The sequence below is a fragment of the Otolemur garnettii genome, unplaced genomic scaffold (genome assembly GCF_000181295.1).
Source record: "Otolemur garnettii isolate 467f Iridium unplaced genomic scaffold, OtoGar3 scaffold00105, whole genome shotgun sequence".
Lineage (NCBI taxonomy): Eukaryota > Metazoa > Chordata > Mammalia > Primates > Galagidae > Otolemur > Otolemur garnettii.
In genome coordinates, this window is record NW_003852500.1 from 1,805,589 (window position 1) to 1,831,327 (window position 25,739).

The following is a 25,739-nucleotide window of genomic DNA, read 5'->3' on the forward strand; positions in this document are numbered from 1 at the left end:
TTACATATGCTCCCCACAGCTAGGCGTCCCCTGCCTCTCCGGCTCTCTGATGTGAACAGCAGCACACAGTGGTCGCTCAGACCTTGTGTGAGAAGTTCCACGACCCTCAAGGTGAGGAGCCAGCCACAAAGCAAAGAAAGCAGCCTCCACATGTGTGAAAAATGCTTCCTTTACCCATGTCTCCCTCTCAACACAGAATCTCACTTCCTACCTCACATGCAGTTACCACAGAAGTCATGATATGGTTTTCTCCTTTCTAGCAAAGGAGAGCCAGGAGACCCAGAGTTAATGGGCCCCAAAGCAGGCTATGAACAGACATGGAAAAAGACCAGATCACTCAGAATGTCACTGATAAAGATATTGGGGGGGGGGGGAGTTGAGAATTTCACTGCTCTACTTGAAGGAAATTGCTTCTTCTGTCTTGCTTTCTGCCCAAGCTGGAGCAGTGGAGTGACCACAGAGCTCACTGTAATCTTCAACTCCTGGGCTCAGAGATCCTCCCATCTCAGCCTCCTGAGTACCTAGGACTATAGGTGTGCACCACCACACTTGGCTAATTTTTTTTATTTTTTGTAGAGATGGGGTCTTGCTATGTTGCCCAGGCTGGTCTTGAACTGGCCTCAAGCGATCCTCCCACCTTGTTCTCCCAAAGTACTGGGATTACATATGTGAGACACTGCACCCAGTGCCAGCCATTATGGGGGCAAGGCCTCTGTTTTCACAATGCCTATGCTACTGCTCTAGTTAGAAGCTGGGAGCATGACAACTTCACATTGCCACTATCTTTCTCCAGGTCAGGCTACAGGAGGCCTACAGCCTGCTCTTGGACTGATGCTGCCCCTCCTCTCTGGCCCCTTCTCTGTTCCTGCCATCTCTCAAGGAGCCTGGGCTTTGCAGCTTGCATGCCAAGGGTTTCCAAGAGAGAGGAAGGACTGCTGCTCTGTTAGTGTTCATCATGTTTGACACCGGAACAACTGGTAAGGTGCCAGCCATCATGAGGGCAAAGCCTCTGTCCTCGGGTTTGCCCTGTGTTCCCTCTTATGGCACTATCCACTCACACTATGCCCTGCTCCTTGCCACCTACAGACAAATCTAGACTGCTGTTATAACTTTCCTAGTGGTTATTTATTCTAGAGCTCATTCACCCTTTCCTTCCCATTTGCTCTCTGCATGGAATGGCTTCTGTGTTTCCTCTTTTGATTCAGGTAGACCTGTGATTTCATCGTATCATTTACATATCATTACATCATGTACAGACTGAAATATACATTGTAGTTACTTTCCCTGTATTATTTCCTTACACTTCATTCAAGGCATCATGGCACTTGCACATGCAGTCAAACTCTTTGCATGATTCCATTCCATAAACGGACCACTGAAAGGGAGCACTAGACCCAAAGTGGTTGAGAACCACTGTCCCTGGCCAATTGGAAGCAACATGGCTCAGTCGTGTGGGTGGTGACTCTGGGATGGCTGGTTTCTCAAGCCTGGGCTGTCACCACATACTGCAGAATCTCACAGTGTGGACAACATCTGTGAATTATTACTATGGACAGTTATTTCCCCCAAAGGTGCTAAGTAACATGCTGAATTTCACTGTTCTACTTGAAGGAATTTGCTTCTTGAGAATTATATGGAAATTCTCTCCTTTTCATAGCTCCCAAGTGAAGCCCTCTCTAATGACCCAGGGCACTGTGGAACAAAGCTGACTTCACCACTGGCCAGTTACAGAGCATCCACGTCCTTGCACAGTGCACTGTCTGGCCGCGGAGGGAAGGAGGGGTGAGGGGCCTCCCTGACTGGGTCCTGAGGTACAAGACCACGGTGTCCCCACTGTTTACTCCCTCATCAAAGCCAAGGAGTTGGTCTTCACAGAGGAGGGACCCATAGGGGAGACAGCCACAGCCCAGACTGCTCAGGTGCTCTGTTGGAGCCTTCAAGGCCTCCTGCTAGAACCAGCATCACCACCAGCAAGAACTGGGCCCAGCTGTTCAAGAAGATAGCCTGAGAGTCCTCAAGAAGGCCAAAGATGTGTCCCTCTTGCTGTAAGACAGTGAACCAACCTGCACAAGATAAGGTTTGAGTCTTTATACTTGCACCCTGCTCAACCTGTCAGCCCAGAGAGGATAAATGCCGCCCACTGAAGGCTGAGGACGGACCCTGACCACCACCCACCATGCATCCTCTGTCCCACAGGCCCCCTGAAGCCACCCATAGTCACAGCTTCTGCCCGCCTGTCCTCACCATATGTGTGCTAGAAGGTTCTGAGTGAGGCCTGAGTGCATGAAGATCTCCTTCACCTCCTGACCACTCACGTAGCCATCCAGGTCCAGGTCAGTCTTCAGGAATATCTCATCAAATCGCATCTTGTCTGCCACCGGCACCACCCAGTTCACTGCTGGCTAAAACAGTTTTTTTGAAAACAGTTAATCTGGAAGCTATTTATCACCTAAAAATGCACACTTTTTGATGGCATTATAATTAAAGTGTTTCCCCACACATTTGGCACCAAACTCCTGACAATTCCACATGCCAAGACTATAGATGGCTTCCCCTAGTTTACAGTTGAGGAAACTGAGGCTGAGAGAGGTTGATACAGGCTCAGTTGAGCTCTCCCAACAGCTAGTCTTCACCTCTTTCCAGGAGGACCTTCTGACAGGTCCATCCACCAATAGCCCTTCATTCCGCCACTGAGGTAGAAAGAGAGGCCAGAGATCTTCTAGAAGGGGACCCTAAGCATGCCAGGAAAGACCCTCCAAGCACCCACTGCAGAAGGACTATCTCCTGAAAGCCAGCCCCACCACACGCCAACCTCCCTAGTCTTATGGCTCCTCTGCCTATAAAAGCTTCTCTGTAGGCTACCATGGTACGCTTGGTGCCCAGAGTTCCAAAACTCTACAGATCATCCTTCCCTATCCCTAACCCCACCCCAAGACAACAAAGATATACACACACACACACAAGTCACTGACAGGAAACAAGTAAGACCCCGGCACTCAAGAGGACCATCCCTCCCACCGGAGGACTGCACTGGCAGACAGAGCCAAGAGCCCAGGGCAGCATAAACCTCACAGTCTCGGGGCTAGGCCATGCGCTGCACATGTGGACACTCTCACCGCCTACTCTCAGTTTCCTTTAGAGAGGCAAATGCCCCAGCAGGTCAACCAGGGCCCCATGACTCCCTGGTTCAGAGGCATCAAAGACCCTCAGGCACCCGGGTGATAGGCCTCTTCTGTGGCTGACTCTGGCTGTGTTTTCTCGGGTCTTTTGACATGTACAAGTCAACATCATGGCGTCTCTGTTCTGGATCCCAGAAACACTTTTCCTCAACTCATTTTTTTGTTTAATATTTATATGCATCGAAGTCTCTCTTGTAACAACAGCAACAAGAATAAAAACCTAATTAAAGTCACAAGCAGTGGCTCCCACCCATAGTCCCAGCTATTCAGGAGGCTAAAGCAGGAGGATCCTTTGAGGTTACAGTGAACCATGATAATATCACTGCACTCCAACCTGGGCTACAGAACAAGACTCTGTCTCAAAAAAAAAAAAAAAAAAAAAAAACCAAAAAACAAAAAAAAAACACCCAAAATAAAAATAAACAAAAAAAGATCTACTTGAGCTGATCTAGATGATAAGGGAGTTGGGAGAGAAAGGCTGGTGGGAACATGGACCGGAGGGATTTCCCTCTATGGCAGTGATTTTTAACCAGTGTGCTGTGAAAATTTTTAAAGTTCATTAATCGAATTATTTTTTAAAGAAGTTCAAAACACAATAAATATATTCTTTCTTTTTTTACTCTTTTTTTGATCAACATAATTTAAGTGTGCCACAGAAGTTTATCTATAGGCTCAAATGTACAGTGAGATAAAAAAAAATTTGAAAAACACTGCTCTACAGCATAGCAACCAATCACAAAAGCCCACACCATGCCCTACCTTCAAAGAACTGCCATGATGTCTGAGTTTCCACTTAAGAGTCATTCCTCTGGTTAAGAAAGGATTCTCAAAGATGTTGAGAGTGGGCAACAATGGGTTAACTCATCTGCTTTCTATAAACAAGCCTCCTTCTTTATCCAAATCCAACAGGATCCTGATGTGAGCACAGGGAATTCAGAAAGCAAGTCTGAGAGGCAAGGGATACCATGCTACCCAGATGGTTTTAGTTATGGGGTTTGGAGTAGTGAACAGAGTAATTTAGTACAAGTATGATATCAAAAAATTTATCAAAATCTGGGTACCTAATTCAAATAGTGAGAGTTCCGACGGCAAGAGAGACCTGAGTTTTACTTGTGGCATTTTATTGTGTGAATTCTGTAAGCTGCCTCAGGCCAGGGTGGACAGAAAGAAGCATATGAATAAACACTAAGAAGGCTCAGCACCGGTAGAACAGTGGTTATGGCACCAGCCACACGCACCAAGGCTGCCAAGTTCAAACCCGACCAGGGCCTGCTAAACTATAATGACCACTGCAACAAAAAGACAGCAGGGTGTTATGGTGGGTGCCTGTAGTCCCAGCTACTTGGGAAGCTGAGGCAAGAGAATTGCTTAAGCCCAAGAGTTTGAAGTTACTGTGAGCTGTGTGACGCCACAGCAGTCTACCGAGGGTGACATAATGAGACCCTACTGCAGAGTTAAGAAGGAGCTGGACAAGCTGAGATAAGTGGGGAGAAGGGTTTCTGTGTTCCACAGGTCCCAAGAAATTATGACTCTGGGATGACAAGGGTCAGGGTCCTAACATTTGCTTGGCAAACAAAATGAACTCACTGCCTTGTTTCTGAGCCTTCAGGGTATGTCTGCAGCAGCAAGACTCTGATACCAACGTGGCTATAAATCCAACATGGGACCACCTTCTGCTTCTATCTGGGAGACAGATCTCCCAACAGGGCTGGGATTTCAGGGTGACTCAGCAGCTGCAGGCCCCAAGTGAGGGAGAACAGGCCCTGGTGGAGAGATGCCGCTTTACTCCAACCAGCATGAGGGCAGAACTGGGCGGCCTTTGGTAGGCCCAGACAGCACTGCTAGTCTAGAGGTAAGAAAAGTGGGGGAAAGGGGAACATGTCTGCTACAGGCCCCCTAAAATGTCCATTTTCATGACTGATCCCATAGCTGCACTGTCTTTGGTGGAGGAGCTGCACTTTCCTACCCTACCCCAACAAAGGCCACTGGTAAAGTCTAGTTAGAGGGTTACCGGTATATTCTCAGGATCTGCAGAGACCACAGCATCAGCAGGGAGGCAGGAGATGAGGCTGCGTGACCTGCACCTGCCAGTAATTTCAGCCCTACTTGCTTCCCTAACAATAAAACACATGCTAACGTTACCAACTTTTGGTGATGAGTAAGAATTTCTGGAAAGAGCTCTGAGAATATATGGTACTAGGTCATCTCAAGCAGGTGCTAAGTGACCCAGCCTTGGCCCCCTCTCTGACTCTACCCCACCAGCCCCCGGCTCACACTGCCCTGCCCTTCTTCCTGTTTCTAGAACACACAGAGGGCTCCCATGTCAGATTTCATGAGAGCTGGTCCCCAGATGGTTTCTTGTCACTCAGGCTCCGGCTCACGTGTCACCTGTCAGCGGCCTTCCTGTTGGCCCACCTGCAGGAGCACAACCCCTACTCACCCCTTGGCGTTTCCGGGCTGGGCTCTGTTCTGCTTGCTCTTGACCATCTGCCTTCCCTTAGTTTACTCTTAGGTCTGCTTATCACCTGTCTCCCTAGGGCACGGCAGCTGGAGGACTGACAATGCCAGAGCTGGGCCATCTGGATGCAGGACTTTTTAACAGCCACTCATGTGAAACTCCCTGAGTGGAGGTTAACACCTGGCCCTGCCTCTCCCTTGGCTGTGGCAGTAACAGGAACTGCATCAGCCCCAGAAGTGAGCCCCCTCTCAGAACCCCCTCAGATCGTCTCTTTTAAACTCTAGGGTATGATGCTGTGTTCTACGAGCTCTCTGGAAATAAGCCCCCTGGAGTCAAATACTTAACTTTATAAATACATCATGTGCAAAAGAAAACACTGTGTGATTATGCCTTTTTCATTTTCATTTTTATTACCCATAGTCTGGCTGAAGCTGTGTGTTGACAGTGGCCTTCTTGTCATTACCACTTACTGCTTTGCCTTTGAAAATACAAATGAGGCAGGACACAAAGTATGACTCCAGATGTGACTCTCAGTCACTTTCTCATGTGTTTTAGACACTCTTAAAAACTCCTTTTCAAAGGAGCCCAGTATGATGCTGCATTGGCCAAAACAAGAAAGATCTTTTCTAATGCATGAGATGTGGTCGTGGGAGGAATAGAGCTATCATGTGTCCTCCTAACAGGGGATGGATGCTTTCCTCACTCAGCTGATCATTCAACAAACACATGTAGTTACTGAGCATCTCCTAAGTACCAGAGATTACTCTAGATGCTAAGAAAATAACCAAGAACTAACTCTACTCTCATGAAGCTAACAAGAAGTGAGGCATGTGGAGATGGATGATACATAACTAACCATGTAACAGGCTAGGCCAGAACCACCTAGAGGCCCGTGGCTGGTGCAGAGCCCTGAGGAGGGAGCAAGCAGGGTGCCATTTATGTGCAAGTGAATAATAAATCATAATAAAGTTCACTCTGAATCTCTGCAATAAACATTTGTAAAAGACATTTAATCACAAATTGACCTTTTTTCGGTCACATGTTAAGAAATCCCAAGAAACACAGTGCTGCACTGTGAGAACTGGCCATAGGCACTGAGAGCCACATACCTGTACTTGTTTGATGCTGTGCTTGGGGGACAAGCTGCCAGTGCTATTGAGGCTGCTGACGCTTCCGTGAGACGGTGTGGAGCGGAGACTGTCTTTCGGTGGAGGGCTGGCAGGCAGGACGGGGACGGCACCAGGGAACACAGTCTTCTTTCTCTTTGAGGGTGGGATGAGGGATGGAGGCAGGACGGAGGGCACAGGTTCTTTCTCAAGGGCTCGGTACACCAAGTGCATGGCCTATAAGTGCAAAGGAGAATGGATAGCATTGGCAGTTGCGTGTACCTCAGCCGGGAAGGACACGTTGAGGTTGGTAACCCATCAAGGACAGTAACTACTATGGCTTCCAGTGCTTTGGCCAAACCTCAGATGCGTGGCCTCTTGGCCAGGCGCCTGCGGATTCATATTGTTGGAGCATTTGTTGTAACCCTGGGGGTTGCAGTTTTCTATAAGTTTGCTGTGGCTGAACCAAGAAAGAAGGCATATGCAGATTTCTACAGAAATTATGATTCTATGAAAGATTTTGAGGAGATGAGGAAGGCTGGTGTCTTTCAGAGCGTCAAATAATTTTGAAATACAAAGAATTTCTTTGGGCTGATTTACATAGACATTTGTCACTGACCTGTGTTCCTGAGCTATGAATATGAGTGATAAATAAACTATTAATAAATTTTAAAAAAAGAGAGAGAGAGAATGGATAGCATTGAGGAGGTGAGGCCAAGCAGCCCTTTGAGGGGGCTGCAGTGACACTACAAACACTCTTTGAGAGGATGCCAAGTGACCAGAGTAAAAGCAAATTTTTTCTGATGAATTATCTTCCAATGTACAACTTTCTAAGACATTTGTTTAATTATTATTTGAGACTAAAATGAGGACAAAAAAAATTCAATCAAGCCAGACTTCACATGTGTCAGGAGGACCACCAGCTCCAAGGCTGACGATTTCCGTTTAGAAGTCTAGAGACACCACAAGAGCTGCCTGTGCTTCAAGATCTTTAGGTACTCCCCAGTCCGGGCAATACAGCAAGACCCCCATCTCTAATCTAATCAAATGGATACTCTAGAGATGCAGAAAATGACACCAAATGGTATGCTGTGTGAAGGACGGGAGGCTCCCTGTCCCAGGCTGATGGCAAAAACAAACTTTGTCTAAAACAAGGTCTTAAAAGTCAATTTTAAAATCTAACAAAAACTAAAACCACAACCCTCTTTCCTTCAAAAGAGCCTTTAAGTTGCTATCTGCATATAGAACAGATCAATAATGTAGGTAAAATTTATGGCCACTTGAAAACTATACAATGTTAAATCCAATTAGTGATAAAAAGAAATGCAAAATGACATAATGCTAAGACACATTTACAGATTGACACATATCTTGAGTGAAATGATGAGAAATGATCAAAACAATGGAAACACAGGGTGAGGCAGGTCCCTAGCCTCCTGAGTACATACTGGGCCAGTCACCCTACTCCTGGGAGTCCCTCCCCAAGAGCCTCTCAGTCAAGTGTGATCAGAAGAAATATAAGAAACATACAATGAGGGGCTGGGAGAGGAAAGGATGGGGAGTTAGTGTTTAATGGGGGTAGAGTTTCAGGTGAGGAAGATAAGAAATTTCTAGGGATGGATGGTGGGGTGACTGCATATGGTGAGTCCTTAATGCCACTGAGCTATAAAGTGGTTATGATGGTTGAGTGTTACATATATTTTACCACCAAATAATAGGTCAATAATGGACAATCCAGAAAATGCTCAAAGTGGAAGGGCAAAACCTGCTGATCTGAATGGGAAAGAAACACAACTGAGCGCTTTGGGTGTGCGGGACTAGGAGGGGACATGTAAGAGAAACTCATCATTTTCTTGGACAATGGCTCAAATTTAACCCAGATACTTCAAATGTCAAAGGTTTTACACACATATAAAATAAAGTAAGGTAACCATAAGCACCAACTCATGTGTATATTCTAAATGCCATTTTAAAATCCCTAGGACAGGCTCGGCGCCTATGGCTCAAGCGGCTGAGTCGCCAGCCACATACACCTAAGGTGGCGGGTTCGAATCCCCAGCCCGGGCCCGCCAAACAACAATGATGGCTACAACCAAAAAATGGCCAGGCGTTGTGGCGGGCGCCTGTAGTCCCAGCTACTTGGGAGGCTGAGGCAGGAGACTCGCTTGAGCCCAGGAGTTGGAGGTTGCTGTGAGCGTGATGCCATGGCACTTACCCAGGGGGATAGCTTGAGGCTCCGTCTCAAAAAAAAAAAATCCCTAGGACAGAAGATGCATCTTGTGTATATTTTATCATTTTTCTACTACTTAGAAATTCCCAGATAATTCACACACAAGTTGGTCAGACATTTGTTTTCCGGTTAGACTGAACTCAATTACTACTTATTAAAGTATCAAAGGGCTACTTTATTCTACTTCAAGATTTAACAGAATGAACTGAGTGAATAAATTCTACTACTGGCAAAGAAAGGCCAAGATGGGAGGGAAGGAGGCAGAAGGAAAGGAGAAGAAGGAGGAGGCAGAGAGCTTCTGCTACAGTTGAATGTCTGTGCCCCTCCAAAATTCTCGCTGAAGCATAGGCAGCAGTACTGAGAGGTAAGACCTGTAGGAGGTGATTAGGCTCAACCCTCATGGATGGGACTAGCGCCTTATAAAAGAGCTTGAGGGAGTTTGTTACTCCCTTTCTGCCGTTTAATGGGAGGCAGCAAGAAGTGCCATCCTAGAAACAGAGATCAGGCCTTCCACCAGATACCATATCTGGTGGTGCCTCAATCTTGGAATTCCCAGCCTCCAGAACTGTGAGCAATAAATTTCTGTTGTTTATAAACTACCTAGTCTTGGGTGTTCTGCTGTGGTAGCAGGAGGACACTAAGACAAGCGTGGTAACTTGAGCCCAACAGGAGGAGGGGAGGCCCAGAGGAAGCCAGCCCAGTATACCCAGCTGCAAGGGTGCTGAAGGTACCCACAGGCTAGGGGGTACCCTGCTCTACACACAGATCCCCTGCTGCCCTGGAAAAAGAGGACAAGGATGCTTGGAACTTGAAAGGGGCAGATGCCCATGGCTAGGGGGGCTGTGGACTGTGGCCCTCTGCACACTGACTGCCCAGCTCTCTCTCTGAGCAGGCCTACAAATAGTGGTGCCCCAGTAGCTAGGGACACACCCAGCGCCCAGAGCCTGGTTTCTAGTTCCTCTGCACACTAACAGAAGTCTACGGAGACAGATAAAGGCAGGACCAGGATGGGAAATGCACAGGGGCACCCAGGAGCATCTTGATGTGGCAAATGTAAACAAGTGCTCAGGAGTAAGCACGTGCTCAGATGGGGACCAAAGGGACGAGCTGAGCCAGGAGGAGCACTCACAGATCAAACTAAACCATGTCAGGAAGGATTATAAACAGTGGAACTGGGAACACAGCCATGAAGCCACACTGATATAAATACATTCCTTACTGTGGAAGGCCAACTACTATAAGTGTGTGAGAATTGAATTAGAATAGAATATAAGAGAATAGAATATCACTGTTTGACAGCCGCTATCATCTAATGAACTCAGACTCATCAGCAGATACTAGAACTCACGGGTGACAGTCTGAGAGAATGTTTACATTCTCAAGATGTCCCCAACAAGAGATGGGCTGAACACAGAGGGGGAAAAGAATAACTGTAGGGAGAAGAAACCCAGCAACCTCCACCTTGACCTAGCAATGAGGGGTCATCATGGCAGGATGACACATGTTGACATCACATCCCCCAGGAGAGAGGCCTCTCGAGGACAAGCCTGGCCTCCATGGGATTGCTGCCCCATGAAAGTGCATGACCTGGGTCATTATGAGGAAGCAGCAGCTAACCCCACATCCAGGGACACTCCACACCTGCTGGCCTGTGCGCTTCAAGGTGACCCACACCAGCCAGGCTCAGGGCATGCCTGTAATCCTAGCACTCTGGGAGGCCAAGGCAGGGGGATCTCTTGAGCTCAAGAATTCAAGAACAGGCTGAGCAAGAGCAAGATCCCATCTCTACTAAAAATAGAAAAAAAATAGCCAGACATTAGGGCAGGCACCTGTAGTCTCAGCTACTCAGGAGGCTGAGGCAAGAGATCACTTGAACCCAAGAGTTTGATGTTGCTGTGAACTATGATGCTAGGGCACTCTACCCAGGGCGACAGAGTGAGACTTTGTCTTAAAAAAAAAAAAAGACACTCATGCCATGAAGGCAGCCAGGGGAGCTGCTCCAGGTTAATGGAAGTGAAAGACACAGGACAACGGAAGGTAATCTTTTGCCACAGGGATGTTTGGGGACAACTGGTATGAACTAAATAATATCCTCAGATTACATGATAAGTGATACAATCAGATATATACTAAAATAGAAAGTGAGATATAAGGATATAACAAAAATGTCATAAATGAGCTGACATCATTCTCGTTTCCTGATTCTGGATTGGACAATGGTTACCTGAGGGAAGTTCTTGTTTTTAAGAAATACACACTGAGCAGCTCTTGTGGCTCAGTGAGTAAGGTGCCAGCCCCATATACCCAGGGTGGTGGGTTCAAACCCGGCCCCAGCCAAACTGCCACAAAAAAATAGCCGGGCGTTGTGGCGGGTGCCTGTAGTCTCAGCTACTCAGGAGGCTGAGGAGAATCGCCTAAGCCCAGGAGTTGGAGGTTGCTGTGAGCTGTGACACCACGGCACTCTACCAAGGGCAATAAAGTGAGACTCTGTCTCTAAAAAAAGAAAAAAGAAAGAAAGAAATAATAATAAATACACACTTAAGTATTTTGGGATGAAGACCTCTCATCATGTCTGCAACTTGACTCCAAAATAGTTCAAATGAAAAATCTGTGAGAGACAGAAAGACAGAAAGAAAGGGAGGGAAAAAGAAGGCAGATGCAATAAATAGTAAGACTATGGAATTCAGGTGAAAGGTATCTGAAAGAATTCTCTGCATTACAGGCTATAGCCTTTATCTGAAATGCTTGGGGCAAGTGTTTCAGATTTTCAATCTTTTCAAATTTTCGAATATATGCATTACACTTACAGGCCCAGCATCCCTAATCTGAAATCTGAAATTCTCCAATGAGTACTTCTAGTGGGATGAATATCGCGTCACTGCTCAAAAAGTTTCACATTTTGGAGCATTTTGGATGTTGAATACTCAGACTGGGGATACTTGACCTTTATCACAACTTTTCTATTTATTTGGAATTATGTCAAAATCAATACTTTTTTACAAAAAAAAAATTAAAGAAAAACAAGTGAATCTAGAAAGCCCCATGTGAGCTGCACACTGCCTTCCTCAGTGGGGTGTGGGAGGGACCCAGTGGGGCCTACCACAGCGAACTCATCTCGGTCCAGGTGTCCATCCTTGTCGATGTCACTGAGATCCCAGACCTGGAAGGGGAAGACAAACTTGGGTTATTAGGGTAGAAACAGCTCATGTGACAGCAACTCCCGCCAGAACTTGGATACTAACTCCCTAGTGCTCATTGGGATCAGGACAAAGCAATCAAAATATGTTTTACAACCAGACTGTGGGTTCTCTGAAGTGATGTCAACTCCCTGATGTCCAGAGCTATACACTGAACCAGCCTTTTATGTCTTAAAAGACAGGTTTGACTTGGGCACTGTTGCTGCCTTGAACACAAGTCCCGCACACTCACTCTTGAAAAGCTAGCTCCCACCCAGCATTCAGGGCTGGGCAGGGCTGTGTATCTCTCCCTGGTGGCAGATGGAGAGATGGGTGACAGGGAACATGCCAAGCCACTCATTACCCAGCAAATGAAGTGGACAGGTTTGGGTTCTGGGCTGTGTCAGAGGCTACAAGCAAGGTGCTAACTTCTCAGCCCAACTCAGCCTTCTTGGACTGCAAACCAGTCTGACTGGGGCAACACTGGTTATCCCTTCAGATGCTTCACATGTCAGCACTGCCCCTCCAGTCACTCACTACAACTTGGGTCCGTGGAGGTTTCTCACTGGGGTCCTCCTGTCCACTTCCACTGCTGTGCATGTGGCTTAGGCCTCATCTGCTCCATGCAGTCCCCCCATGCCTTCAGCCGGTCCCCTGCATTGAGTCTTAACCCTGTGTAATGCACACCTGTCCCTGCCCCACAATGTCCCCCAGCCTGGCTGTGATTCCAACAGGCTGAGGATTCTAACAGGCCGTTCTGGCTGCAGTCTTCCCCCAGCCCAGGGCCTCCCCATCATAGCATTACTGACCCTGGGGGTGTTGGTGTCCTGGGTACCACAGGATGCTGAGCAGCATCCCTGGCCTTGGCCACTAGAAGCCAGAAGCATTCAACCTAGGTGTGACAATAAAAAATGTCCCTAGTCATCATCCAAAATCCCCTAGGGGGCAGAAATGCCATGGGGAACTGCAGCCCTAATCAGCTTGCCAGGCTGTCTCTGGCTTCTGTGCCTTTACTCAAGCCTTCATAGCCCCAAACTTCTGCCTGAGTGCCCCCCACCCTGAAGGGTATGACCAAGGGCACCTCTGCGAGGAAGCCTTCCCTCCCTGCCCTATGTCTCCTGCGTAGGTGGGTCAAAAGCCCTCCCCTCTGGGTCAAGCCATGATTCCCAGGGAGGCTGGGGGTAGGGTGGGTATAGAGAGTGAAGAGGGCAGGGTCTGGGGACAACCATTTCAAAATATACATCTGGGCTTGGTGCCTGTAGCACAGTGATTACGGTGCCAGCCACATGCACTGAGGCTGCCTGGACCAGCTCAACAATATTGATAACTGCAAGAAAAAAATAGCTGGGCGTTGTGGTGGGCACCAGTAGTCCCAGCTACTCGGGAGGCTGAGGCAAGAGAATCGCTTAAGCCCAAGAGTGTGAGGTTGCTGTAAGCTGTGACACCACGGCTCTCTACCAAGGGCAACATAGAGAGACTCTGTCTCCAAAATTATAAAAAGATAAAAATATACGTCTGACCCTGTCTTACTCTGTTGACAATAGGACCGCACCTCTTCTCTGCCCTTTAATTGCTGGGCAGCCCAGGGCAACTTCCCTACAACACTTAAGGCTCTATTTCCCCATGTGGAAAATGGGGATGACACTATCTATAATTGGGTGACTGTAAGTACTGGAAATGTTTATTTGTGCAGAGTAAGAGAGCTGGGCCTGTACATACTAAGCCCTGGGTTAATGAGTATTATTAGCATCTTAGCCATTACTTACTTATTTGACCTCCTTGACCATATCTAATTTTATCCCCATCTTTCCAGTGTTCAGCACAAGACCTAGTCCAGCACTGGCTCTGAAAAATGCTTGCTGAAGGACTTAAGACATGAGTACTGTGTGGGAGCCTAGATGCACAGATAAATGACTACAGGGGGCATGGGTGCATGGATGAATGAACACATAGGAGGACAGCTGCAAAGATGCATGTATGTACAGATACATGCATGAATGGAGGGGCAGATGAGAAGTGACCCCGCTACCACAAGACCTGGAGCCAGGGTAGAAGGTTGGCAGAACATCCCTTACTAGTCACGGCTCCCCTTCTACTAAAGCATGGTCCACCACTGTAGGTCTCTGCTTTGTTTTTCTGCTTTTGTTTTTTTATTTTTATTTTTTCCAAATTAATATGAGGGTACAAATTTTTAGGTTATATTGTTCTTACTTCCAAGGTAAAGTTCCATTTGCAAAAGAACCTCTCATCTAGGGGGCTTGTTATACACCCTCACAATGTGCACTTTAGGTGAGATCCTGCCTCTTGCCCTCCCTTTCTGCCAATCGTCCTCCCTCCCCCCCCTTTCCCTCTACCCCTGAACTAGATTAGTGTTTTATTGTTCTTATGAGCATGTAATTATTTATATACTGATTTCATATCAGTATGGAATACACTGGACATTTATCTTTCCATTCTTGTGATACTTTACAAAGAAGAACATATTTCAACTCCATCCAGGTAAATGTAAAAGATATAAAGTCACCATCTTTTTTAATGGCTAAATAGTACATGGGCCTCTGCTTTGTTCATGATTTTGCTCTACAACAGTCTTATATCCAACTGCCAGGTATTCTGTAAGGACTGCCAAATAAACACACACACTGCACACAAAAGGGCCACCACATCCTGCTGCAGTAAGAGCTCACACCCTATAAAGCCCATTGGTGATAGACACCAGGCCACAGCTGACTTGAGGATGGAATGAATTTGAGCAATCCTCTGTCACAGCCACCCCATTTCAAATTAAAGCATCAAGATGGGCTCAGCCAACCACACCCAAACTGGGTCATTGTCTGTAAATATGCCTTATAGATTTGAAGATGATATTCAACATGAACAGTATTAGGTGAGTCAGAGTAGGCCTGAATATGTGCCAAAGGTCAGTAGCACACCTAGGGCTGGGGATGGCAGGAATGACACATGGACCTCCCACTCTGGGCCTGAACCTCCACCTGCTCTAACAAAGTGATCCTCTCCAGACAGATATCACCCATCCTCTGTAAGTCTAGACAAGGAAGCACACATACAGCTATGTGGAACGAGGCTTTGTGCACAAAGCAAACCCACAGGGCCACAAGTCAGACCTCATTAAGAGTGGAAACAGGCTGGAGTACAAAGCTGTATCTCAAATACTTATGTTTACAGTCAGAAGGAATAAGTTCCTTTTAAAGGCAGGGGTACAAAAGAAAAAAGTAGAAGGAATAGATCTAGTGTTTGATAGCACAACAGGGTAAATACAGTTAACAATAAGTTATTAAATCTTTCAAAACAGCTAGAAGGAAAGATTTGGAATGTTCTCAACACAAAGAAATGATAAATATTTGAGGTGATATTGCAATTACTCTGATTGTTACATTCACGTGCACATCTCAAAATATCACATATACCCCATAAATATGTACAACCACTACCCATCTAAAAAAAAATAAAATATAAAATGAAGGCCAGGTGTGGTGGCTCACGCCGATAATCCTAGCACTCTGGAGGCTAAGGCAGGTAGATCCCTTGAGCTCAAGAGTTGAAGACCAGCCTGAGCAAGAGTGAGACAATATCTCTAATAAAAATAGAAAAAGTAGACAGGTGTTGTGGTGGGCATCTATAGTCTCAGCTATTCAGGAGGCTGAGGCAGAAAGACTAGGAATTTAAGGTTGCTGTGAGCTACAGTGACACCATGGCACTCTAACCTGGAGCAACAGAGGGCGATTCTGTCTCAAAATGTATATATAAAAATATAAAGTTGACTTTTGAACAATGCTGGTTTAAACTGTGAGGGTCAACTTATACTTGGATTTTTTTCAACCAAAGATCAAAAATACAGTATTTAAGGGATACAAAACCCAAGGATACAGAGGGCCAACTTTTCATATGTGTAGGGCTGACTGTAAGACTTGAGTATGAATGGATTTCAGTATATGTGGTATGGGGGGGGGGTTCCTAGAACCAATCCCTCAAGTATATCAAGGAACAAATGCACTTATATTTTTATACTTAATAGAAATAAAAGTGATTGAGTCCTTTTTTAAAAAAAGGGTATACACAAAACGTTTTTTAGGCTTGCAGCAGAGTTGAAAGTACCTTTACCTTGAGCTTTATGGGAAGAAAAAAAGTAATTAACAACAGAAATGTTAGGCACAGTGGCTTACACCTGTAACCATAGCACTCTGGGGAGGCCAAAGTGGGTGGACTGCCTGAGCTCACGGGTTTCAGACTGGCCTAAGCTAGAGCGAGACCCCCGTCTCTAAAAAATAGCTAGGTGTGGGCAGCGCCTGTAGCTCAAGGAGTAGGGTGCCAGCCCCATATACCAGAGATGGCAGGTTCAAACCTGGCCCCAGCCAAAAAAAAAAATAGCTAGGCATTGTAGCAGGCACCTGTAGTCCCAACTACTTGGGAGACTGAGGCAAGAGAATCACTTGAGTCCCAGAGTTTGAGGTTGCTGTGTGCTGTGATATCATGGCACTCTACTGAGGGTGGCAAAGTGAGACTCTGTCTCAAAAAAACAATAGAGGCTTGGCACCCATAGCACAGTGGTTTACACTGAGACTAGAAGATTCAAACCCAGCCGAGACCAGCTGAAACAACGACAACTACAACAAAAAATAGCCGGGCATTGTGATAGGTGCCTGGAACTATAGGCTACTTGGGGAGGCTGAGGCAAGAAAATTGCTTAAGCCCAAGAGTTTGAGGTTGCTGTGAGCTGTGATGCCATAGCACTCTACCAAGGGCAACATAGTAGGACTCTGTCTAAAAAAAAAAAACCAATAGAAAAGAGTGCAGCACAGTGGTTCATATCAAAGATTTCAGCACTTAGGGAGGCTGAGGATCACTAGAGGCCAGGAGACCAAGACCAGCAAGGGCAACCTAATGAGACCTCATCTCTTAAAAAAAAGAACATTAAAAATTAGCCAGATGAGGTAGCACATGCCTATAGTCCCAACTATGTGAAAGGCTGAGGTGGGAGGATTGCCTGAGCCCAGTTTGAGGTTACAGTGGGCTATGACTGCACCTATGAATAGACACTGTACTCCATTCACCTGAGTGACACAACCAGACCCTAACTCAAAAAAATAGAAAAGAAATTAAAAAAATTGACACATACTCCCACACTCAGCACAATGGAAAATAGGCACGCCTAGACCAGGGGACTCAGGCTAAGTTCTGCTTGTTCCTGGGTCCTGGGCGCATTTTCATTTCTGAGACAACCTCCCCATCTGTGAACTGGAAAGATTCCAGCACCTTTCCCATGGGCTGGGGAGCACCTGTGAACCAAACCCTGGGAAGCCCTGAGCCCCCCTGATTGTAGCAAGTGCTCAATCCACATGAGCACCTGTGAGGTCCCCAACAGTATGCACAAAGCAAGAGCCTTGTTAAGTGTCTATGGGGAGGGAGAACAGTGCTGACCAAACTCAGCAGCAGCGCAGAATGTGAGAAAACCATGCCTACGGCCCACTTACCCTGCCCAGGACATCAAGAGGTAGCTTTGAGTTCATGAGGACTGGCTTGACTTTGTCTCCAGAGAGCAAACCACTGATGGGTAAAAGGCTTTCAAAAATCCCATCAAATTTGGCCTTTTCTTCCACCTAGTTGGAAAGAAAAAGTCTGAGTGAGTAAAAGAGTATACCTTGTGTGAGTGTTCAAATCAGGCTCTAACCCAAAGCCAGGTGAAAACATAGCTGTGGATCCACCACCACCGGTGGCTGTAAGCACAAGATGATCTTAAAACAGTCTCCACCTCTTGGATTTCTGAAGTGATTGTCGTCTTGAAGGAAAAAGCTCTCTGGCAACCTCGGATCCAGAAGCCAAGATCCATAGAAAGGAGGCCCCAGGTCTAGGTCTTGCTCTCTGGCCTGCTGCCACCTGACAGGGCAGAGGCCTCAGTGGTCCAAAGAGCTCAGTAGTTCCAGAGAGATGAAAGTGGGAACAGGAGGCCGGGCACAGTGGCTCATGCCTGCAACCCTAGCGCTCTGGGAGGCAGACATGGGTGGATTGCCTAAACTCATTGGTCCAAGACCAGCCTGAGCAAGAGGGAGACCTCATCACTAAAAATAGCTGGGTGTTGTGGCGGGAGCCTGTAGTCCCAGCTACTTGAGAGGCAGAGGCAAGAGAATCTTGCTGTGAGCTATAATACCACTGCACTCTACTGAGGGAGACATAGTAAGATTCTGTCTAAAAAAAAAGAAAAAAGGAAGTATGAACAGGTTAGGTTGTTAGTGCTTCACCAAATAATTATCGAAACCAACTTCAAACATAGGAAGTCTTCTGTTTCTAACAGTAATTAATAATAAATAAAGCTCCTCACAAACAGAAGGAAGAAACTGGGCAAGAATTACAAGGCAGAGCATCAACTCCTGCCACTCTGAAAGATAAAACGCAGGCAGCATGCAAAAGGGGCTATCAGTAAGAAGGCCTGGGCAGTGGCCTCCAGTCTGCCCTCTGACAGAAATAAAGCCTGTGGTGAATGGCTAGTGGAACTGAGAGAGAACGGACCTCTCACCACCAGCCTGACTACATGTTGGAGCGACCAGGAGCACTAAGAAACACCCTTAACAAGTATCCACCCACAGATGAATGGATAAACAAAATGTGGCATATCCATGTTAACAAGACATTATTCAGCCATAAAATGGAACGACGTTCTGACACATACCGCATGGCATGGCCCTTGAGGACATTATGCTGAGTGAAATATGCCAGACACAAAAAGACAAATACTGTATGAGTCCACTTATATGAGGTTTCTAAACTAGGCAAATGTGCAGAGATAGGAAGTGCAATGGCAGGTACCAGGGGCTGGGGACGGGCGGATGGGGACTTAGTGTTCAGTGAAAGGTCTGGAAACAGATGGTAGCAATTGTTGTAAAACAACATGAAGGCACTTATTACTCAACTATATGCTTAGAAATAGTTAAGATGATAAAATTTTTATGATGTGCATTCTGCCATTATAAAACATTAACAATTTTTAAAAAGAAAACAAAGTGCCTCAATAACAGAAATGTAAGTTCCTGCAGACACTGCACACATTGGAGCTGTTAAGTGCTGAGAAGCTGAATGTTCTAGGTCTGCCGGAGATCCTCTCCCCACCCATCAGGCTTGCTGACTCAGTGCTCTGGGAAGCCCAGGCGTGTTCACAATGGGAACAAACACTTAGCAGTTCAGGCTAGGTTTCCACTGTGTCTGTGAATGGAATGCAGAATCTCTCTTTAGCACAGTCCAGCCCAATCACAGTGTCTGGTCCCTCATTCTCGGCTCTTCTGTAAGGCCTCTTAGGGCCCTTGACCCTAGCTCTTCTAGGTGAAGCCCAAATTAGAAGATAGCTGTTACACTTTAAGTGGTTCTCAACCTTCCTAATGCCGTGACCCTTTAATACAGTTCCTGTGGGTTGCGACCCACAGGGTGAGAACCACTGCTTTAAGGAATAATGATCTCACGAGTGCCATTTTCCTTGACAAAGCTGCTCTTTTTCAAAGTCCGAATCATGCATCCAGATGACCCAGAAACCCTTCAATACTGTGATCATCACTGGCAAAGTGCTTGATAAGGGAGGCAACCTCCCAACTCCATGGCCACACGAAACCTCTTCCATGCCCTGTCCCAGCACAAACAACACTCCTCCCTCTACCAACCTTTCCAAGAAGGGAACAAACCAACCATATAAACACAGGACAAAAGCGCTCGGGGCTGGAAGGGGGGTTTGTCTTTGTATAGCAAGAGTGTTATTAATATCAGAATTTAAACCAAATAAAAATAAGGAAATATGACCGACAATTCTCTGAAAAAGAAGGGAGGGTGAGGAGACCTCACATTATCAAGGGAAACACCTCCAAGACCCACACTACTTCCTTTAGGAGAAATACTATATTCTTTTTTTTTTTAATTGTTGGGGATTCATTGAGGATACAAGAAAACAGGTTACACTGATTACATTTGTTAGGTAAAGACCCTTTTACAATCCTGTCTTGCCCCTAAAAGGTGTGGCACACATCAAGACCCCACCCCCTCCCTCCTTCCCTCTCTCTGCTCTTCCTTTCCCCCCCCCCTCCCTCCTTCTTTCTCTCTCTGCTCTCCCCTTCCCCCACCCCCACCGTGTCCTTAATTGTCATCAATTGTCCTCATATCAAAATTGAGTACATAGGATTCATGCTTCTCCATTCTTGTGATGCTTTACTAAGAACAACGTGTTCCACTTCCATCCAGGTTAACACAAAGGCCAAAGGCTGCAAAGTCTTCATTTTTTTTTTTTTTTCAGTTTTTGGCCAGGACTGTGTTTGAACCTGCCACCTCCAGCATATGGAGCCGGAGCCCTGCCCCTTTGAGCCATAGACACCACCTAAGTCTCCATTTTTTTAATGGCTGAATAGTATTCCATACTGTACATATACCACACTTGTTAATCCATTCCTGGGTTGGTGGGCATTTAGGCTGTTTCCACATCTTGGCGATTATAAATTGAGCTATAAAACAATCTTGTGCAAGTGTCCTTATGATAAAAGGATTTTTTTCCTTCTGAGTAAGAAATACTATATTCTTCAGAAGACATCCCTCAGCCCAGCGCCTGTAGCTCAGCGGCTAGAGTGCCAGCCACATACATAGGAGCTGGCAGGTTGAAACCCGGCCCGGGCCTGCCAAACAACAATAACAACTACAACCAAAAAATAGCTGGGCATTGTGGCAGGCGCTGTAGTCCCAGCTACTTCGGAGGCTGAGGCAAGATAATCACTTAAGCCCAAGAGTTTGAGGTTGTTCTGAGCTGTGATGCCATGGCACTCTACTGAGGGCGACAAGTGAGAGTCTGCCTCAGAAAAAAAAAAAAAAAGACGATATCCCTCATTTTTTTTTCTTTTCTGGAAAAAATAGTGCATCTTTCCAGCCACAACATCTTTTGTCTAAAAAGAGAAGCTTTTCACACAGCAATCAGAGCATCAGAAAGAATAATAACAAGCAAGGTGGCTGGAAATAAGGGAGAAAGCAAGGAACGCATTTGGGGGTCTTGGTGCTCGCAAGTTATCATAATTTCCTTTCTATTCTGATGAACCACCACAAACAGTAAAACCACAGAATGCGACCTAAAAGTGTTAAGACTTAAACTGCAGGCTTTTACACACTTGGGTGGCACCTATGGCTCAGTGGGCAGGGCGCTGGCCCCATATTCCAAAGGTGGCAGATTCGAACCTGGCCCTGGTCAAACTGCAACCAAAAAAAAAAAAAAAAAAAAAAATAGCCGGGCCTTGTGGCAGGCGCCTATAGTCCCAGCTACTTGTGGAGGCTGAGACAAGAGAATCACCTAAGTCCAGGAGTTATAGGTTGCTGTGAATGTGAAGACACAGCACTCTATTGAGGGCAATAAAGTGAGACTCTGTCTTTAAAAAAAAAACAAAAAACAACTCCTATAACTTAGCTAGTCTCCCCAGTTAACAATTTCCAATTACATCAACTTGGTGCCTGTGGCTTAAGTGGCTAAGGTGCCAGCCACATAACACCTAAGGTGGCAGGTTCGAATCCAGCCCAGCCTGCCAAAACAACAATGAACTGCAACCAAAAAATAGCCAGGCATTGTGGTGGCCACCTATGGTCCCACCTACTTGGGAGGCCAAGGCAGGAGACTCGCTTGAGCCCAGGAGTTGGAGGCTGCTGTGAGCTGTGATGCCAAAGCACTCTACCCAGGGGGACAGCTTGAGACTCTGTCTCAAAAAAAAAAAACCAATTCCCAATTACAGTGAAGGGCCATAGCCTTTTTAAAAGATTCCCATTTGAAAAGGTATTTCATCCAAACTCTATGGCAATTCACACATTAAGACAGAATATATGATATACACATCCTAATCATCTTGTAAAATGTTTCATACATCATGATGTTCACTTACCCTCACAGCCCAATGGGCTTCTGCAGAAGGCGGAGTGACCATAAGAGGACTGCTTGTGTCGTGCTGAGAAGAAAGAGAAACATTTCTTGTGGTTGGCACTGAATTACATCCCTAGAGGATGAGTTTACAAAGGATACACATTTGAAAGTGTTTTCCAAAAAGAGGAAGACCTTAAAAAGTTAAACCCAGAATTCCCATATGACCCCAAAATTACACTTCTAGCTAGAGACTCAAATGAATAAAACACAGGTGTTCAAACAAGTCCTTATACATGAATACTCACAACAGCCAAGAAGTAAAACGACCCAAATGTCATTGGTGGATGAATGGATAAAACAGATGGTGTCCACCCATTCAATGGAAATAGCCATGGAAAGGAATGAAGCACTGACACCTGCTACAGCGTGCATGAACCTCAACAACATGATGCTGAGTGAAACATGCCAGACATAAAAGGCTACATTATATGAGTCCTTTGATATGAAATGTCTACAACAGGCAAATCTATACAGGGAAATTGAATTAGTGGCTGCCAGAGACTGGGAGACGAATGACGGATTACTTAGGAAAGATGGCGACACCGTTTGGGGAGATGGAAATGTTCTGCCACTACATAAAGGTGATGGTATGTTTGTGATGGTCCAAGAAGGTGATAATACATTGTGGATGTACTAAATGTCACCGAATTGCTCCCTTTAAAGTTGTTACTTTATACTATGTGAATTTCACCTTAGTAACAAAAACAGGGAAGAGGATAGAAAACACTAAGATACCCATACACATGCAGCATTAGAAGAATGTGAACTGGAAGGATTTGGACACTCACGAACTTAGGTGGCGGCATGTTCAAATTCAGATTGCTCAAGGTAACTTCATGGCCACTCTGTGCACAGGCCACCAGTCTCAGTGCAACATAGAAACCCTGGAAATCCAAAACAGTGTTTACGTTATGGTAATCATCACCAAGCTATCTCCAAAAGCAGGCTCCAGGGAAAGAAGGATTTCACTGCAACAATGAAGCCTGTGCAAAAGCCATTTAAGAGTCTGGCTGAACTAGACTCACCCTAGGGAGATCATTTCAATGAATACGCTAAACTAGATTGATCCCACTGTATGTAGAACGCCGTACAGTTTCAGATAAATGTATTTTTCCAAAAATAATGAGCTCTCAACATTTAGAAAATGCTAGATTGTATAAAGTAGCAAAGTTAACACGTTTAAAATGCAAATGATGGACCAATTATGTACTGGCTTTTATAAAAAGCAGTGAAAAATACAGTTACGCAGGAATTTACACCTGAGGTTTCCTATGATTCCACTACTCCTCCTCAGCAGCCCGATGTGAACTCTACCTCCCACACAGGGACAAAGAACCTGAACTAGGCTGTGGGTGCCTCCATTCCTCCCCACTACCTCCTACCCCAGAACCCGCCATGCCACAGGCTTAGTGAACCTTTAAGGCATCACCTAGCTTTTCTTTCTCAATTGAGCAACTAGCCTAAGAACATGGATGGTTTTAAGGATATAAACACAGTTAAAGTTTTAAAATCTAAAAACTTTTTCAAATAGATACATACTGTACCAACAGTTTGGCACATGTAGCTCAGTGGCTAGGATGCCAGCCACATACACTGGAGCTGGTGGATTTGAACCCAGCCCAGGCCTGCCAAACAACAATGACATACTGGATCAGCCTTTCTCAGGCTGATGTCTACAAAAGTCCCAGTAGAGTATAGAGGATCATATGTGGGTCATTACAATAAAGTTTTGAGATACACAAAAACCAAGAAACGTAAAATCCATGCACATGAAAACAAATGAAGCCCAACCAGCAATACCAATAAACCAACCAAGTTGAAACCTGCACAGCTAAGTCAGAAAGGATGCTGTCCACTATGTTTCTTGGAATTGAAATAAGGGATCATAACACAATCTGTCTCAAAACCTCCATAGTGACCTACACACTGGGGTACTGAGTAAAAGAGAGGGATGTAAATAAGTTTAGGAGAACTGCATTAGATAAAGTTAACAGATTTCTTCTGCAAAAGAATTGTAAGAACCTTTAAACATGCAGACATGCATCATGAATCCCAAGGCAGGAAGAGATAGCTCCTGCCTTCCCACAGACTAGACCACAGGCAAGACACACCAAAAGTAACCTCCCTTTGAATACAATTTGGTGAAAGGCTGAACTAACTTTACTTAATCTCTATGACTACTTAAAATACTTTTAAGTACAGGATGAGTATACTCAATCAAAATGCTTGACATATTGTTTTCATGTTTTGGATTTTTTTGAATTATGGAATATTTACATCATAACTACTAGATGGACATCTCTAATCAAAACATCCAAAATGCTCCAGTGAGCAAAAGGTTTATATTTTATTTTGGAATATTTTGGGTTCCTTTCTTTCTTTTTTGAGACAGAGTCTCACTCTGTTGCCCTGGGTAGAGATCTATGAGATCATAGCTCACAGCAACTTCAAATTCTTGGGCTTAAGCAATCCTCTTGCCTCAGCCTCGAGAGTAGCTGGGACTACAAGTGTGAGCCACCATGCCTGGCCTCATTTGAGATTTCTAATTAGAGATGTTCAAGCTGTACTATTAAAAATGCTATTGATAGGTGGCGCTTGTGGCTCAGTGGGTAGGGCGCCAGCCCCATACACTGAAGGTGGCGTGTTCAAACCTGACCTCAGCCAAACTGCAACAAAAAATAGCTGGGTGTTGTGGTGGGCACCTGTGGTCCCAGCTACTCAGGAGGCTGAGGCAAGAGAATCACCTAAGCCCAAGAGTTGGAGGTTGCTGTGAGCTGTGATGCCACAGCACTCTACCAAGGGTGACAAAGTAAAACTCTTGTCTCTAAAAAAAATAAAAATAAATAAATAAAATGCCATTTATAAAACAATTTTTTTTCTTAAAAGACAGGGTCTCACTCTGTCACCTAGGCTGGAGTCCTGGGTTTGATCATAATTCACAGCAGCCTTGAGCTCCTGGGTTCAAGTGATCCTCCTACCTAAGGCTCTAAAGTAGCTGGGACTACAGGGTACATGCCACTATTGACAGGCTGTATAGAATATTCTTAAAATAAAAAACAAAATTATCATGATGGAAAACAGAATACTGCTTGCCAGGGATTAGGATATGACTACCAAGAGGCAGCATACACGAGTTTCTTTAGAGTACTAGAGCAGTTCTTTATCTTTTTTTTTTTTTTTGAGATAGAGTCTCTGTACGCAGGGGAGAGTGCTGTGGTGTCATAGCTCACAGCTGCCTCAAACTCTTAGGCTCAAGTAAGCCTCTTGCCTCACCTTCCTGAGTAGCTGGGACTACAGGCATGAGCCACAACACCCAGTTAGTTTTTCTATTTTTAGTAGAGATGGGGTCTGAACTGAACTTTAACTTGAACTGAGCTTGAACGGAGCTCAAGCCATCCACCTGCCTTGGCCTCACAGAGCACTGGGATTACAGGCATGAGCCATCACACCCAGTCACAGTTCTACATCGTGACTGTGGTGGTGGTTACATGAATTTATGAAAATGGTTTACATGATTTTATAAAAATCTATATATCCCTTTTTCTCAAGAGTACATGTAGGCTGGGCGCCTATAGCTCAACCGGCTAAGGCGCCAGCCACGTACACCTAAGGTGGTGGGTTCGAATCCCCAGCCTGGACCCGCCAAACAA

General features: G+C 45.6%; 2 protein-coding genes across 5 annotated transcripts in view; one reads left to right on the forward strand and one right to left on the reverse strand.

Moving 5' to 3' along the window:
• EPS15L1 (epidermal growth factor receptor pathway substrate 15 like 1) overlaps positions 1–25,739 on the reverse strand; it is a 113,745-nt gene that overhangs the window by 60,213 nt on the left and 27,793 nt on the right. For all 4 annotated transcript variants that reach the window (XR_002774983.1, XM_023517193.1, XM_003796525.3 and 1 more), the window contains exons 5-10: positions 22,878–22,973; positions 22,052–22,114; positions 17,642–17,767; positions 12,074–12,133; positions 6,747–6,980; positions 2,245–2,402 (exon numbers count right to left, since the gene is read on the reverse strand). Coding sequence is in view for 3 of the 4 variants with exons in the window: in XM_023517193.1 (XP_023372961.1) it covers positions 2,245–2,402; positions 6,747–6,980; positions 12,074–12,133; positions 17,642–17,767; positions 22,052–22,114; positions 22,878–22,973 (737 nt within the window). In the remaining variant the exon portion in view is untranslated. The remainder of the gene's footprint in view (positions 1–2,244; positions 2,403–6,746; positions 6,981–12,073; positions 12,134–17,641; positions 17,768–22,051; positions 22,115–22,877; positions 22,974–25,739) is intronic.
• LOC111727426 (cytochrome c oxidase subunit 6C-like) lies at positions 7,080–7,307 on the forward strand. The gene has a single exon (XM_023517195.1). The coding sequence runs from the start codon at positions 7,080–7,082 to the stop codon at positions 7,305–7,307; it is 228 nt and encodes a 75-aa protein (XP_023372963.1).

What these genes read in the sequence shown, in the direction of transcription:
- LOC111727426 (XM_023517195.1), top strand. Translation starts at nt 7,080, where the DNA reads ATGGCTTCCAGTGCTTTGGCCAAACCTCAGATGCGTGGCCTCTTGGCC.